This window comes from Oncorhynchus tshawytscha, linkage group LG18 (assembly GCF_018296145.1).
Source record: "Oncorhynchus tshawytscha isolate Ot180627B linkage group LG18, Otsh_v2.0, whole genome shotgun sequence".
Taxonomy (NCBI): Eukaryota; Metazoa; Chordata; class Actinopteri; order Salmoniformes; family Salmonidae; genus Oncorhynchus; species Oncorhynchus tshawytscha.
Genome location: NC_056446.1, coordinates 9,849,007 through 9,860,689, shown reverse-complemented (window position 1 = coordinate 9,860,689; position 11,683 = coordinate 9,849,007). Strand labels below are relative to the sequence as shown.

Below are 11,683 nucleotides of genomic sequence, written 5' to 3'. Positions count from 1 at the left end.
ACATTATATTGATGGTGTGGAATGGGACCATATTGCTGTCCTGCCTGAGCATTCAAAATTATTTGGAGTCAGGGAAAATTAAGAAGTATTGTCTTTAGGAATTCAGTGGAGTAAGTTATTCAAGTACAGATACACCACTGAAACAATATTAGCGACTCCAAATGAACACAAATGTAATTACAGGGGTCAGCTGAATTTAACTTTAATTCCAAGAGTTGACTCTTCAGTATTACCATCTGTAAACTTGAAAAAGAAAACACTAGGCTAAAATTATTATAAAAATAGCCGCTGCATATGATGAATTTGTACATTTATTACAAAATAGAAACCTAGATAAAAACAATTAAAAAAGCTACTATACAAACACATCATAAAACCAGACACTGGAGAGATGTGGGTTGAGAATGGTAATGTGCATGGTGATGTCTGTGGACCCAGCAATTAAGACTTAGTCTGCCTCCCAAAACCAGGACCCATGGGAGCTCTGGTCAAAAGCTATGCAATATATAGTGAGCCATTTGAGAACCATTCTTAGGAATGGATGAGGAGCTACAATGAGGTGGTCCAGTAACATGTAGCTAGGCCCATGTCCTCTTCAAGTGTTGAAAGTGTCAATGTCTCAAGAGCTTAGCAGAGCTTTAGAAGTCAGCATCCAGCCGGAAGGCATTGTCTGTGGTGCCAGACATCACACCCATCCTCTGGTACTCCCCTACCCGCTTCTCAAAGAAGTTAGTCTTGCCCTCCAGTGAAATGTTCTCCATGAAGTCAAATGGATTCTCCACTCTGTAGATCTAAAAATGGAAGAGTTAGTGGAAAGTCTGTTAAATGCTTCTGTTTGAGGCAAATCCAAATGAAATACTGTACATCTGCCATATAGCAAAGTTTTCAGACTTAAGCTCCTACATTTTACATGTCCATGCTTTTACTATAGCTTTACAGGCAAGACTCAGTCAGGCGTCTGTATCGTGTTGGCACCCCAAGTCAGCAGACCACATGCCCACTGAGCTGAGAACACCAACACTCAGCTCCCATTATCAGCTGAGGTACGTACCCCTGCGCTTTTCATCATTGCTAGCCGATTTCAGAATGAATTTCTAAACAAAGTGCATGGACCCATGGAAATAGTTAGAACTCAACATGGGGTTTTATTGGATTGAAACTCGTCATGTCAAAGGACACATTTGTCTCAAAGGACAAGATTATCAATTGTTAAGGCTCAACTCAGTCCTCATCCTCCCTCCTTTTGAGAAAGGGCAAAGAGGAAACAAATGGGCTTGTATGAAATAAGACTCCTGCTCCACGCATGCATCAGGCAAATTACATTTACAGGGGTGGAATCTTTAAGTTAAGTGTGAAGTGAAAAACAAATTTAGCTAGTTGTGCAAGACCTTTTATAGATAAAATTAGGGTAGTTTTCAAATGTGTATGCTTTTTCAGCAGATTCAAAGGGAGTGAGGCAGATCAAACCTCTTCTGCGAATGACTCCGGTAGAATACTCGTTTCCTCAGCAGGAGGAGAGGACACTCCTCCATTCGCATACTGTCTCGTCTAATTGACAAACACTCGTTTCCAGGAAGAGGATTTAAGTCTCCCACGGTGTGTTTCCCAAATGGCCCCCAATTCCCTACATTTTTATTTATTTTACCTTTATTTAACTAGGCAAGTGAGTTACGACCACATTCTTATTTCCAATGACAGCCTAGGAACAGTGGGTTAACTGCCTTGTTCAGGGGCAGAACGTCAGATGTTTTACCTTCAGTTCGGGGATTTGATCTATCAATCTTTCGGTTACTAGCCCAACGCTCTAACCACTAGTCTACCCTGCCGCCCCATACATACCCTTGTAAAACTGACCATCCTACCAATCCTCGACTTCGGCGATGTCATTTACAAAATAGCCTCTACTCAACAAATTGGATGCAGTCTATCAGTGCAATCCGTTTTGTCACCAAAGCCCCATATACTACCCACCATTGCGACCTGTACGCTCTCGTTGGCTGGCCCTCGCTTCATACTCGTCGCCAAACCCACTGGCTCCATGTCATCTACAAGACAGTGCTAGGTAAAGTCCCCCCTTATCTCAGCTCGCTGGTCACCATAGCATCTCCCACCTGTAGCACACACTCCAGCAGGTGTATCTCTAGTCACCCCCAAAACCAATTCCTTCTTTGGCCGCCTCGCCTTCCAGTTATCTGCTGCCAATTACTGGAACGAACTACAAAAATCTCTGAAACTGGAAACACTTCTCCCTCACTAGCTTTAAGCACCAACTGTCAGAGCAGCTCACTGCACCTAGCCCACCTATAATTTAGCCCAAACGACTACCTCTTTCCCTACTGTATTTATTTTGCTCCTTTGCACCCCATTATTTCTACTTTGCACATTCTTCCACTGCAAATCTACCATTCCAGTGTTTTACTTGCTATATTGTATTTACTTTGCCACCATGGCCTTTTTTGCCTTTACCTCCCTTATCTCACCTCATTTGCTCACATCGTATATAGACGTGTTTATACTGTATTATTGACTGTTTGTTTTACTTCATGTGTAACTCTGTGTCGTTGTATGTGTCGAACTGCTTTGCTTTATCTTGGCCAGGTCGCAATTGTAAATGAGAACTTGTTCTCAACTTGCCTACCTGGTTAAATAAAGGTGAAAAAAATAATAATAATAATACATAGGGATGAGGAGACAAAGCCATGAACCATAATCTCACCTTGTCAAAGCCCAGTTCCAGCATCAGCCTGTCAGCGACAAACTCAATGTACTGAGTCATCAAGTCACAGTTCATACCAATCAGCTTTACAGGCAGGGCTTTTGTCAGGAACTCCTGAAATTAACAAAATTAACAATCAGACAATAAAATAATTATAAGCAGGGTACAAAAAGCTAATGTCCCAAACGGCACCTTAGTGCACAACCATAGATCTGGTAAAAGTATTGCAGTTTAGGTCAAAATGTGCCATTTGGGCCCCAGCCCAGGAGTAAGTTTAAAGGCCAAGTGCAGTCAAACGAGATTCCTGTGTTTAATATACAGTTTGGAATAACTGAAAATGATGCCCTTTTAGTGTAATCATTTTAAAAGACTGAAATGTTAGCCTGTTTTGGTGGAATGGAGTTTGGGCCAGCCCAGTGATGTCACCAGGCAGTAAATTAGTTAGAACAATAAGACTACCAAACCTCTGCCAACAGCTAGTTGTCCCCCCCCAGACCACTCCCAGCAAATTCTCTGCTTTAAAAATAGCTGTTTGCCAAGACATGCATTTGAGAATTTTAATTGAAAATCAGTAAGATAATTGTTACCCAGAAATGATAGAAAAACTGCATTGGACTTTCAATCAGGGAAACATGTCCTTCACTTTTAATCAACATACCTGCTCAATCTCCACTGCATTCCTGATCAGATTAGTGACAGTCTCCTTTGAGGGCTTATTCACCAGGTGCTTGAACATGAGGCAGGCGAAGTCACAGTGCAGGCCCTGTATTCATATGGAACTAGTTAGTAAGACTAGTCATGAAGAGCGTTGCTTTTTCAGTGAAACAAGCACATGAAAGGTATCCAACATCATGCAGTTTAGAAACCAAATAGTTTTAATGATTTAATTTCAATTAGGTTAGCATGCTGGGATCATAGGTAAATCAATGCAATAGAAACACCAACCTCGTCTCTGCTGATGAGCTCATTGGAGAAGGTTAGGCCAGGCATGAGCCCCCTCTTCTTTAGCCAGAAAATGGCAGCAAAGGAGCCAGAAAAAAATATCCCCTCAACAGCTGCAAAGGCAACCACACGCTCACCTGGAATACAAACATCGCTCATTACCAACTGGCCACCCAATCATGTGCAGGTTAGGAAAAAAGTTATGTACATACCAAATCTGGCACTTTTGTTGCCGATCCAGTTCAGGGCCCAATCCGCCTTCCTCTTCACACAAGGGAGGGTTTCAATGGCATTGAAGAGGTAGTCCCTGTAAGACAAAGTAAAGTATATTAGGCAACATTGTCACAAAGTAGAAGGCTAAACTATAAAATGCTTAAGACTTCAAAAAAGTTAAGTGTAGAAATCACTGCCATTTTCTGGTTGCTAAGAACACAAAGTTCTACTAATTTCAGTTTATGTGACAAAACATGCAACGTATAGTATTGTACTTTAAAACTATTCAGTTTGAAGCTGTGTACAAAACTGAAAATAAGATTAAAATTGTAACAGAAGCATAGAAACTGCAAATATAACAGAGCAACTGACTCACATTAAATTTGAATTTCCTGATCTGTAACTCATTCCTATGCAAATTTGGTCAGGTAACCCTAAAAGCTGCATATTGCAGTAGGGTCTTGAATTAAGGGCATTGGTGGTGTATATTTTATCATCATGAGGCACAGTCTGGCATCTATATCATGTTGTGACCCCACCCAGTCAGCAGACCACATGCCCACTGAGCTAAGAACTAGCAGCTACACTCAGCTCCCATTAAAAGCTGAGGTACATAAATCAGCAATTTTTACCACTGCCAGAAAATACAGAACTTCCCTGCACTACCAACTAAGAGCTTGACTGACAGTCTGACCTCTCTTTGGGGTCTTTGATGTAGGTGTCAATGAGCAGGCTGTACATCTCAGAGTGGATGTTCTCCATGGCGATCTGGAAACCATAGAAGCATCTTGCTTCTGTCACCTGGACTTCCTGTGTAAAGCGCTCCACCTAGTAGAGAAACAGGAGACTCCCATTAGATCAGTGATTTCTTGTGTAGATAGCTAAATATTGACTGTTGTATTGTACACACACAAGCAATTTACCAGGTTCTCGTTGACAATGCCATCACTAGCAGCGAAGAAAGCCAGTATGTGAGAGATGAAGTATCTCTCCTCTTCCTTCAGAGACTCCCAGTGTTGTGTATCTTTGGACAGATCAACCTGGAAAACAAAATTAACTAAAATCTCATGAACAAGTTCACATATCATTTACTTATGCCAACACCACTAATGATGCAGCAAATTGGACATACCTCCTCTGCAGTCCAGAAAGAAGCTTCTGCCTTCTTATACATCTGCCAGATGTCATGATACTTGATAGGGAAAATGACAAACCGGCGTGGATTTTCCTTCAGGAGTGGCTCTTCTTCAGCATTGAATTTCTTTACATCTTTAGGCTAACAAAATATTTAAAAAAAATAGTTTAATCTCATTACTGGTCAAATGTTGCAAAGGTAAAAACACACTTTCCTCAATGGTTAGAAAAACAGAATGTGCTTATAATTTAAGCAGAAATACATGCATGTAGTAAGACAAAAAGGCATACCAGTTTATGTAGAATGTTAAGATTGTCCACAACACAACGTTAGACGGTTGAGTTATGCTATGTAACATTAGCTTGTTAGCAGTAACTAGCTAGTGACCTAGTCAAGACAAAGGCTTTCGTGACATGGCTGGAATGGAAGGCTACTGGCTAGCAACTGACGTTAGCCTTATGAAACACTTGAGTAGACCGCTTGTTTAACTAGAACTAACCATTCAAACATATGCTTGACTTGAGTTCCTCGATTGCTAGCTTACATTTGACATAGGCGACATCATGATCTGATGACTCGGCAGGTAGTTAGAATACGCGACATTATTTGCGGCAAATGAACACCTCGGACACATTCTAGCTAATTACCATGTTAACGTTAATTACGCATGTCGATGAGCTACAACAATGAGCACTGCATAAACTGACAACTTCAAGCAAAAGTAGCCATTGTTCACGCACCTCAGAATCTGCAAAGATTTTGCGCGCGGTTTTCGAGGCCAGAATCCGGGTCATGTTCAGGCTGGGAGGCTGCATTGGGAGGAATGACACGTTACCTTTGACAAATTAGATAACTGGCTTCCTTAATTTACATTCAATTGATTAATGTGCTGGACAGAAAGTAAGACGTGACAGGTTAACGTTGCCTAGTTAGGTTACGACTAGTAACGTCATTTAGCTAACCAGCTGAGGCGAGTTTGCCTAACCACCTTTTAAATAAAACCAAGGACATCAAAAAAAATAGCTAGGTAAAATAAATAGAGTTCGTCGACTTCAAACGTACCGTGTTTTCCTTGTCAACGAGTGAAATGTTGTCCATTTGAGTGGTGATAGCGTTTTCATCTTTCTTGACGAGTGGTGAACGAGTTGCAAACATTTTTAAAAGACACACGAGTTACACAACAGAAACAATGAGGATAAGTTAAACGTCAGTAAAATTGAAAAAATATATATATATATTCACAACTATCAACAGCACAATTCCATTGCCTAGATCAACGCCACAATCAAACGCAAACGACTCGAGTTCCCCGTATTTATTGCATTTCTGGCGGTCGATTCCAAGCAGTCAATAGAGTCAAAGCATTTGTTGGTATTTAAATTTCTAAGAGGGTGCAGCCAATCAGATTTCACTTTTCTCCCGCGTCATTTTAAAGATTGCGGGAAAACTGCTGATACTGTTACTTAACCAAGAAAGGAAAAAGTTCAAATGTCAGGAAAGGCGCGCTAAAGTGAAACAATAGAATTATGCCATTATTTATCCCCAAAAACTTTGACTGTACTATGTTTTTAAAACGTTGAATTACAAAACATAATGTCATATATAAAGTTAGAAATGTGTAGAAAAATACTACAGAACAGCAAGTAAAAAAAGTTTACTAACAAGCTGGATGGCTGGCTAGTGGCTAACTAACAAGATTTTCAGCAAACTTAACATGTGTAAATATTTGTATGAACAAAACAAGATTCAACAACTGAGACATAAACTGAACAAGTTCCACAGACATGTTACCAACATGAATGGAATAATATGTCCCTGAACAAAAGGGGAGTCAAAATCAAAAGTAACAGTCAGTATCTGGTGTGGCTACCAGCTGCTTTAAGTACTGCAGTGCATCTCCTCCTCATGGACTGAACCAGATTTGCCAGTTCTTGCTGTGAGATGTTACCCCACTCTTCCACCAGGGCACCTGCAAGTTCCCGGACATTACTGGGGGGAATGGCCCCATCGTCACCCTCCAATCAAACAGGTCCCAGACGTGCTCAATGTGATTGAGATCCGGGCTCTTCGCTGGCCATGGCAGAACACTGACATTCCTGGCTTGCAGGAAATTACACACAGAACGAGCAGTATGGCGTGTGGCATTGTCATGCTGGAGGGTCATGTCAGTATGAGCCTGCAGGAAGGGTACCGCATGAGGGAGGATGTCTTCACTGTAACGCACAGCGTTGAGATTGCCTGCAATGACAACAAGCCTTGTCCAATGATGCTGTGCCACACCCTCCACCTCCAAATCGATCCGCTCCAGAGTACAGGCCTCGGTGTAACGCACATTCCTTCGAAGATAAACGTGAATCCGACCATCACCTCTGGTGAGACAAAACCGCGACTCGTCAGTGAAGAGCACTTTTTGCCAGTCCTGTTTGGTCCAACGACGGTGGGTTTGTGCCCATAGGCGACGTTGTTGCCAGTGATGTTTGGTGAAGACCTGCCTTACAACAGGCCTACAAGCCCTCAGTCCAGCCTCTCTCAGCCTATTGCGGACAGTCTGAGCACTGATAGAGGGATTGTGCGTTCCTGTTGTAACTCGGGCAGTTGTTATTGCCGTCCTGTACCTGTCCCGCAGGTGTGATGTTCGGATGTAACGATCCTGTGCAGGTAGTTGTTACACGTGGTCTGCCACTGTGAGGATGATCAGCTATCCGTCCTGTCTCCCTATAGCGCTGTCTTAGGTGTCTCACAGTACGGACATTGCAATTTATTGCCCTGGCCACATCTGCAGTCCTCATGCCTCCTTGCAGCATGCCTAAGGTACGTTCACGCAGATCAGCAGGGACCCTGGGCATCTTTCTTTTGGTGTTTTTCAGAGTCAGTAGAAAGGCCTCTTTAGTGTCCTAAGTTTTCATAACTGTGACCTTAATTGCCTACCCCCTGGAAGCTGTTAGTGTCTTAACTACTGTTCCACAGGTGCGTGTTCATTAATTGTTTACGGTTCATTGAACAAGCAGGGGAAACAGTGTTTAAACCCTTTACAATGAAGATCTGTGAAGATATTTTGATTTTTACAAATTATCTTTGAAAGACAGGGTCCTGAAAGGGACATTGCTTTTTTTGCTGAGTTCATGTTATAGCTATTTCGTAACACTAGTTAACTTACTTGTTGCAACTTTGATTAAGTGGTCATTAAAGAATAGGCTAAACCTGCACACAAGTTGTGTTTATCTTCCTGCCTACTGATGTAATCAATTCTGTTGACGTAGCCAGCTGGCTTGTTTAGCAAACCTACATTTTAATTAGTCGACAAATAAATGGCTGTAGTTAGCTAGTTTTGTTATCTATGAAAATTGGTAGCTTTTAACAGGGAGATGTTTGTTTACAGTACATGGCAGACAAAAGACGACTTTCCCAAGTTGCTGATACTTTGTAACAAATTTGCTGATATTTTAAGCACAAAGCACCCCCCACCCAAAAAAAAAACGAAAATCAAAATGCAAGATTGGCATGCCTTTACCAATTGTGCCTTTACCTATCTTTTCCGTAGTCCTCAAACACGATGACAGTTGGAAATAAATAATTAGACCTGGATGAAACCAAATAAATATGAAAACGTTCCATTGAAACAGTTGTTCACATTTATTTTGGTTTCATTGAAGTCATATTCATGTACCTATTTTGACACTGCTTGTTTGTTTTGTCAGCTGCTGCTGGACGCAAAAGAGTAAAAAGTAGACATAATATTGTCAAGATAGTGAAGTTGGCCAAAGTCCTGTTTGGAATTAAACTCATCATTGATTGGGAGGTAAAGTTGCTCTGAAAACTAAGATAAAGACGTATTATTTGTCTTACCACTGTTTACTTTATTGAAATACATATATGCAGTTCGACTTTGATCGTGATAACATTTATTTCTAACAAAATGGTGCTGTTGAACAGAGTTTGTTTTTTTCCCGGGTGTGTATGTGTATACCTCATAGAAAAAACAAAGACTGAAATGATTATGCAAACGCATTCTCAACCGCTATATAACCTCGGTTATCCCCCTTTGTGAATGAAAGGACAAACTAACTTCAATCTTCTCCGTGTAACAGATAGGATAATGGGACAGTTCAGAGTACAACGCATTTCTCATCCCTGGATTGAGGTACGTTTTCCGAGACATACAGTGAGCTCCAAAAGTATAGGGATAGTGCAATGTTTTGTTGTTTTGGCTCTGTACTCCAGGCCTTTGGATTTGAAAGGATACACTGACTATGAGGTTAAAGTGCAGACTATAAACGTTCATTTGAGGGTATTTCAATCCACATCAATATCGGGTGAACCGTTTTGAAATTATAGCCCATTTTGTACAGGACCGAGTTTGGGAAACCCTGTTTTAGGGGACCAAAAGTGTTGGGACAAATTCACTATTGTACAGTATGATATTTATCTATAACTTTTTCACTGATCATTATTCACGATTCATTCAGGAATATCTGTAATGATTGTGGCGTTCACATTAATGTAGAACAAGTTGAGTAGAAGTATTTAGAAACATTTTATTCTTATTTACAATTTACGGTGGGTAGGGTAAACGTCTGTTGGGGGGGACAAGATCTAATCAAATTGTATTGGTCACATACATGTGAATAGCAGATGTTATTGCGGATGTAGCAACATTCTTGTACTTCTAGCTCTGACAGTGCATTAATATTTAACAAGTAATATCTAACAAATTACACAACATATACCCAATACACGCAAATCTAAGTAGGAATGAATTAAGACTATAAACTCAGCAAAAAAAGAAACATCCCTTTTTCAGGACCCTGTCTTTCAAAAATCATTCCTAAATATCCAGATAATTTCACAGATCTTCATTGTAAAGGCTTTAAACACGGTTTCCCATGCTTGTTCAATGGACCATAAACAAACAATTAATGAACATGCACCTGTGGAACTGTTGATAAGACACTAACAGCTTCCAGGGGGTAGGCAATTAAGGTCACAGTTGTGAAAACTCAGGACACTAAAGAGGCCTTTCTACTGACTCTGAAAAACACCAAAAGAAAGATGCCCAGGGTCCGTGCTCATCTGTGTGAACGTGCCTTAGGCATGCTGAATGGAGGCATGAGGACTGCAGATGTGGCCAGGGCAATAAATTGCAATGTGTGTACTGTGAGACGCCTAAGACAGCGCTACAGGGAGACAGGACGCAGTGGCAGACCACGTGTAACAACACCTGCACAGGATCGGTATATCCAAACATCACACCTGCAGGACAGGTACAGGATGGCAACAACTGCCCGAGTTACACCAGGATTGCACAATCCCTCCATCAGTGCTCAGTCTGTCCGTAATAGGCTGAGAGAGGCTGGACTGAGGGCTTGTAGGCCTGTTGTAACGCAGGTCCTCACCAGACATCACCGACAACAACGTCGCCTATGGGCACAAACCCACCATCTCTGGACCAGACAGGACTGGCAAAAAGTGCTCTTCACCGACGGGTCGTGGTTTTGTCTCACCAGGGGTGGTGGTCGGATTCGCGTTTATCTTCGAAGGAATGAGCGTTACACTGAGGCCTGTACTCTGGAGCGGGATCGATTTGGAGGTGGAGGGTCCGTCATGGTCTGGGGCGGAGTGTCACAGTATCATCGGACTGAGATTGTTGTCATTGCAGGCAATCTCAACGCAGTGCGTTACAGGGACGATATCCTCCCTCATGTGGTACCCTTCCTGCAGGCTCATCCTGACATGACCCTCCAGCATGACAATGCCACCAGCTATACTGCCCGTTCTGTGCGTGATTTCCTGCAAGACAGGAATGTCAGTGTTCTGCCATGGCCAGCGAAGAGCCCGGATCTCAAACATGCCTGGGACCTGTTTGATCGGAGGGTGAGGGCTAGGGCCATTCCCCCCAGAAATGTCCGGGAACTTGCAGGTGCCTTGGTGGAAGAGTGGGTAACATCTCACAGCAAGAACTGGCAAATCTGGTTCAGTCCATGAGGAGATGCATTGCAGTACTTAATGCAGCTGGTGTCCACACCAGATACTGACTGTTACTTTTGATTTCGAACACCCCTTTGTTCAGGGACACATTATTCCATTTCTGTTGGTCACATGTCTGTGGAACTTTTTCAGTTTATGTCTCAGTTGATGAATCTTGTTATGATCATACAAATATTTACACATGTTAAGTTTGCTAAAAATAAACGCAGTTGACAGTGAGAGTTTTTGCTGAGTTTACATATGGAGGACCGATGTCAGAGCGGAACGGACTAAGATACAGCAGAATAGTATAGAAAAACAGTATATACATATGAGATGAGTAATGCTAGATATGTCAACATTAAGTGACTAAGAGACAGTAGAATAGTATAGAAAAACAGTATATACACATGCGATGAGTAATGCTAGATATGTCAACATTAAGTGACTAAGAGACTGTAGAATAGTATAGAATACAGTATATACATATGAGATGAGTAATGCCAGATATGTAAACATTATTAAAGTAACTAGTGTTCCATTCCTTAAAGTGGCCAGTGATTCCTAGTCTATGCCAATAGGCAGCAGCCTCTAATGTGCTGGTGATGGCTGTTTAACACTCTGATGGCCTTGAGATAGAAGCTGTTTTTCATTCTCTCGGTCCCAGCTTTGATGCACCTGTTACTGACCCTCGCCTTCTGGATGATAGCCGG

At 41.7% G+C, this 11,683-nt stretch overlaps 1 protein-coding gene and 1 non-coding gene across 2 annotated transcripts; both read right to left on the bottom strand.

Moving 5' to 3' along the window:
* Nucleotides 1–186: 186 nt before the first annotated feature.
* Nucleotides 187–6,345, bottom strand: LOC112217461 (ribonucleoside-diphosphate reductase subunit M2). Its single transcript, XM_024377756.2, has 10 exons — nucleotides 6,069–6,345; nucleotides 5,747–5,815; nucleotides 5,004–5,147; nucleotides 4,795–4,911; nucleotides 4,566–4,699; nucleotides 3,871–3,965; nucleotides 3,662–3,795; nucleotides 3,375–3,479; nucleotides 2,717–2,830; nucleotides 187–791 (listed from the first exon to the last, which is right to left on the bottom strand). The coding sequence occupies exons 1-10, from the start codon at nucleotides 6,159–6,161 to the stop codon at nucleotides 639–641; spliced, it is 1,158 nt and encodes a 385-aa protein (XP_024233524.1). The 5' UTR covers nucleotides 6,162–6,345; the 3' UTR covers nucleotides 187–638.
* LOC112218144 lies at nucleotides 941–1,075 on the bottom strand. Its single transcript, XR_002948590.1, has one exon. It is a non-coding gene; the product is annotated as a small nucleolar RNA SNORD94 (small nucleolar RNA).
* Nucleotides 6,346–11,683: the final 5,338 nt, after the last annotated feature.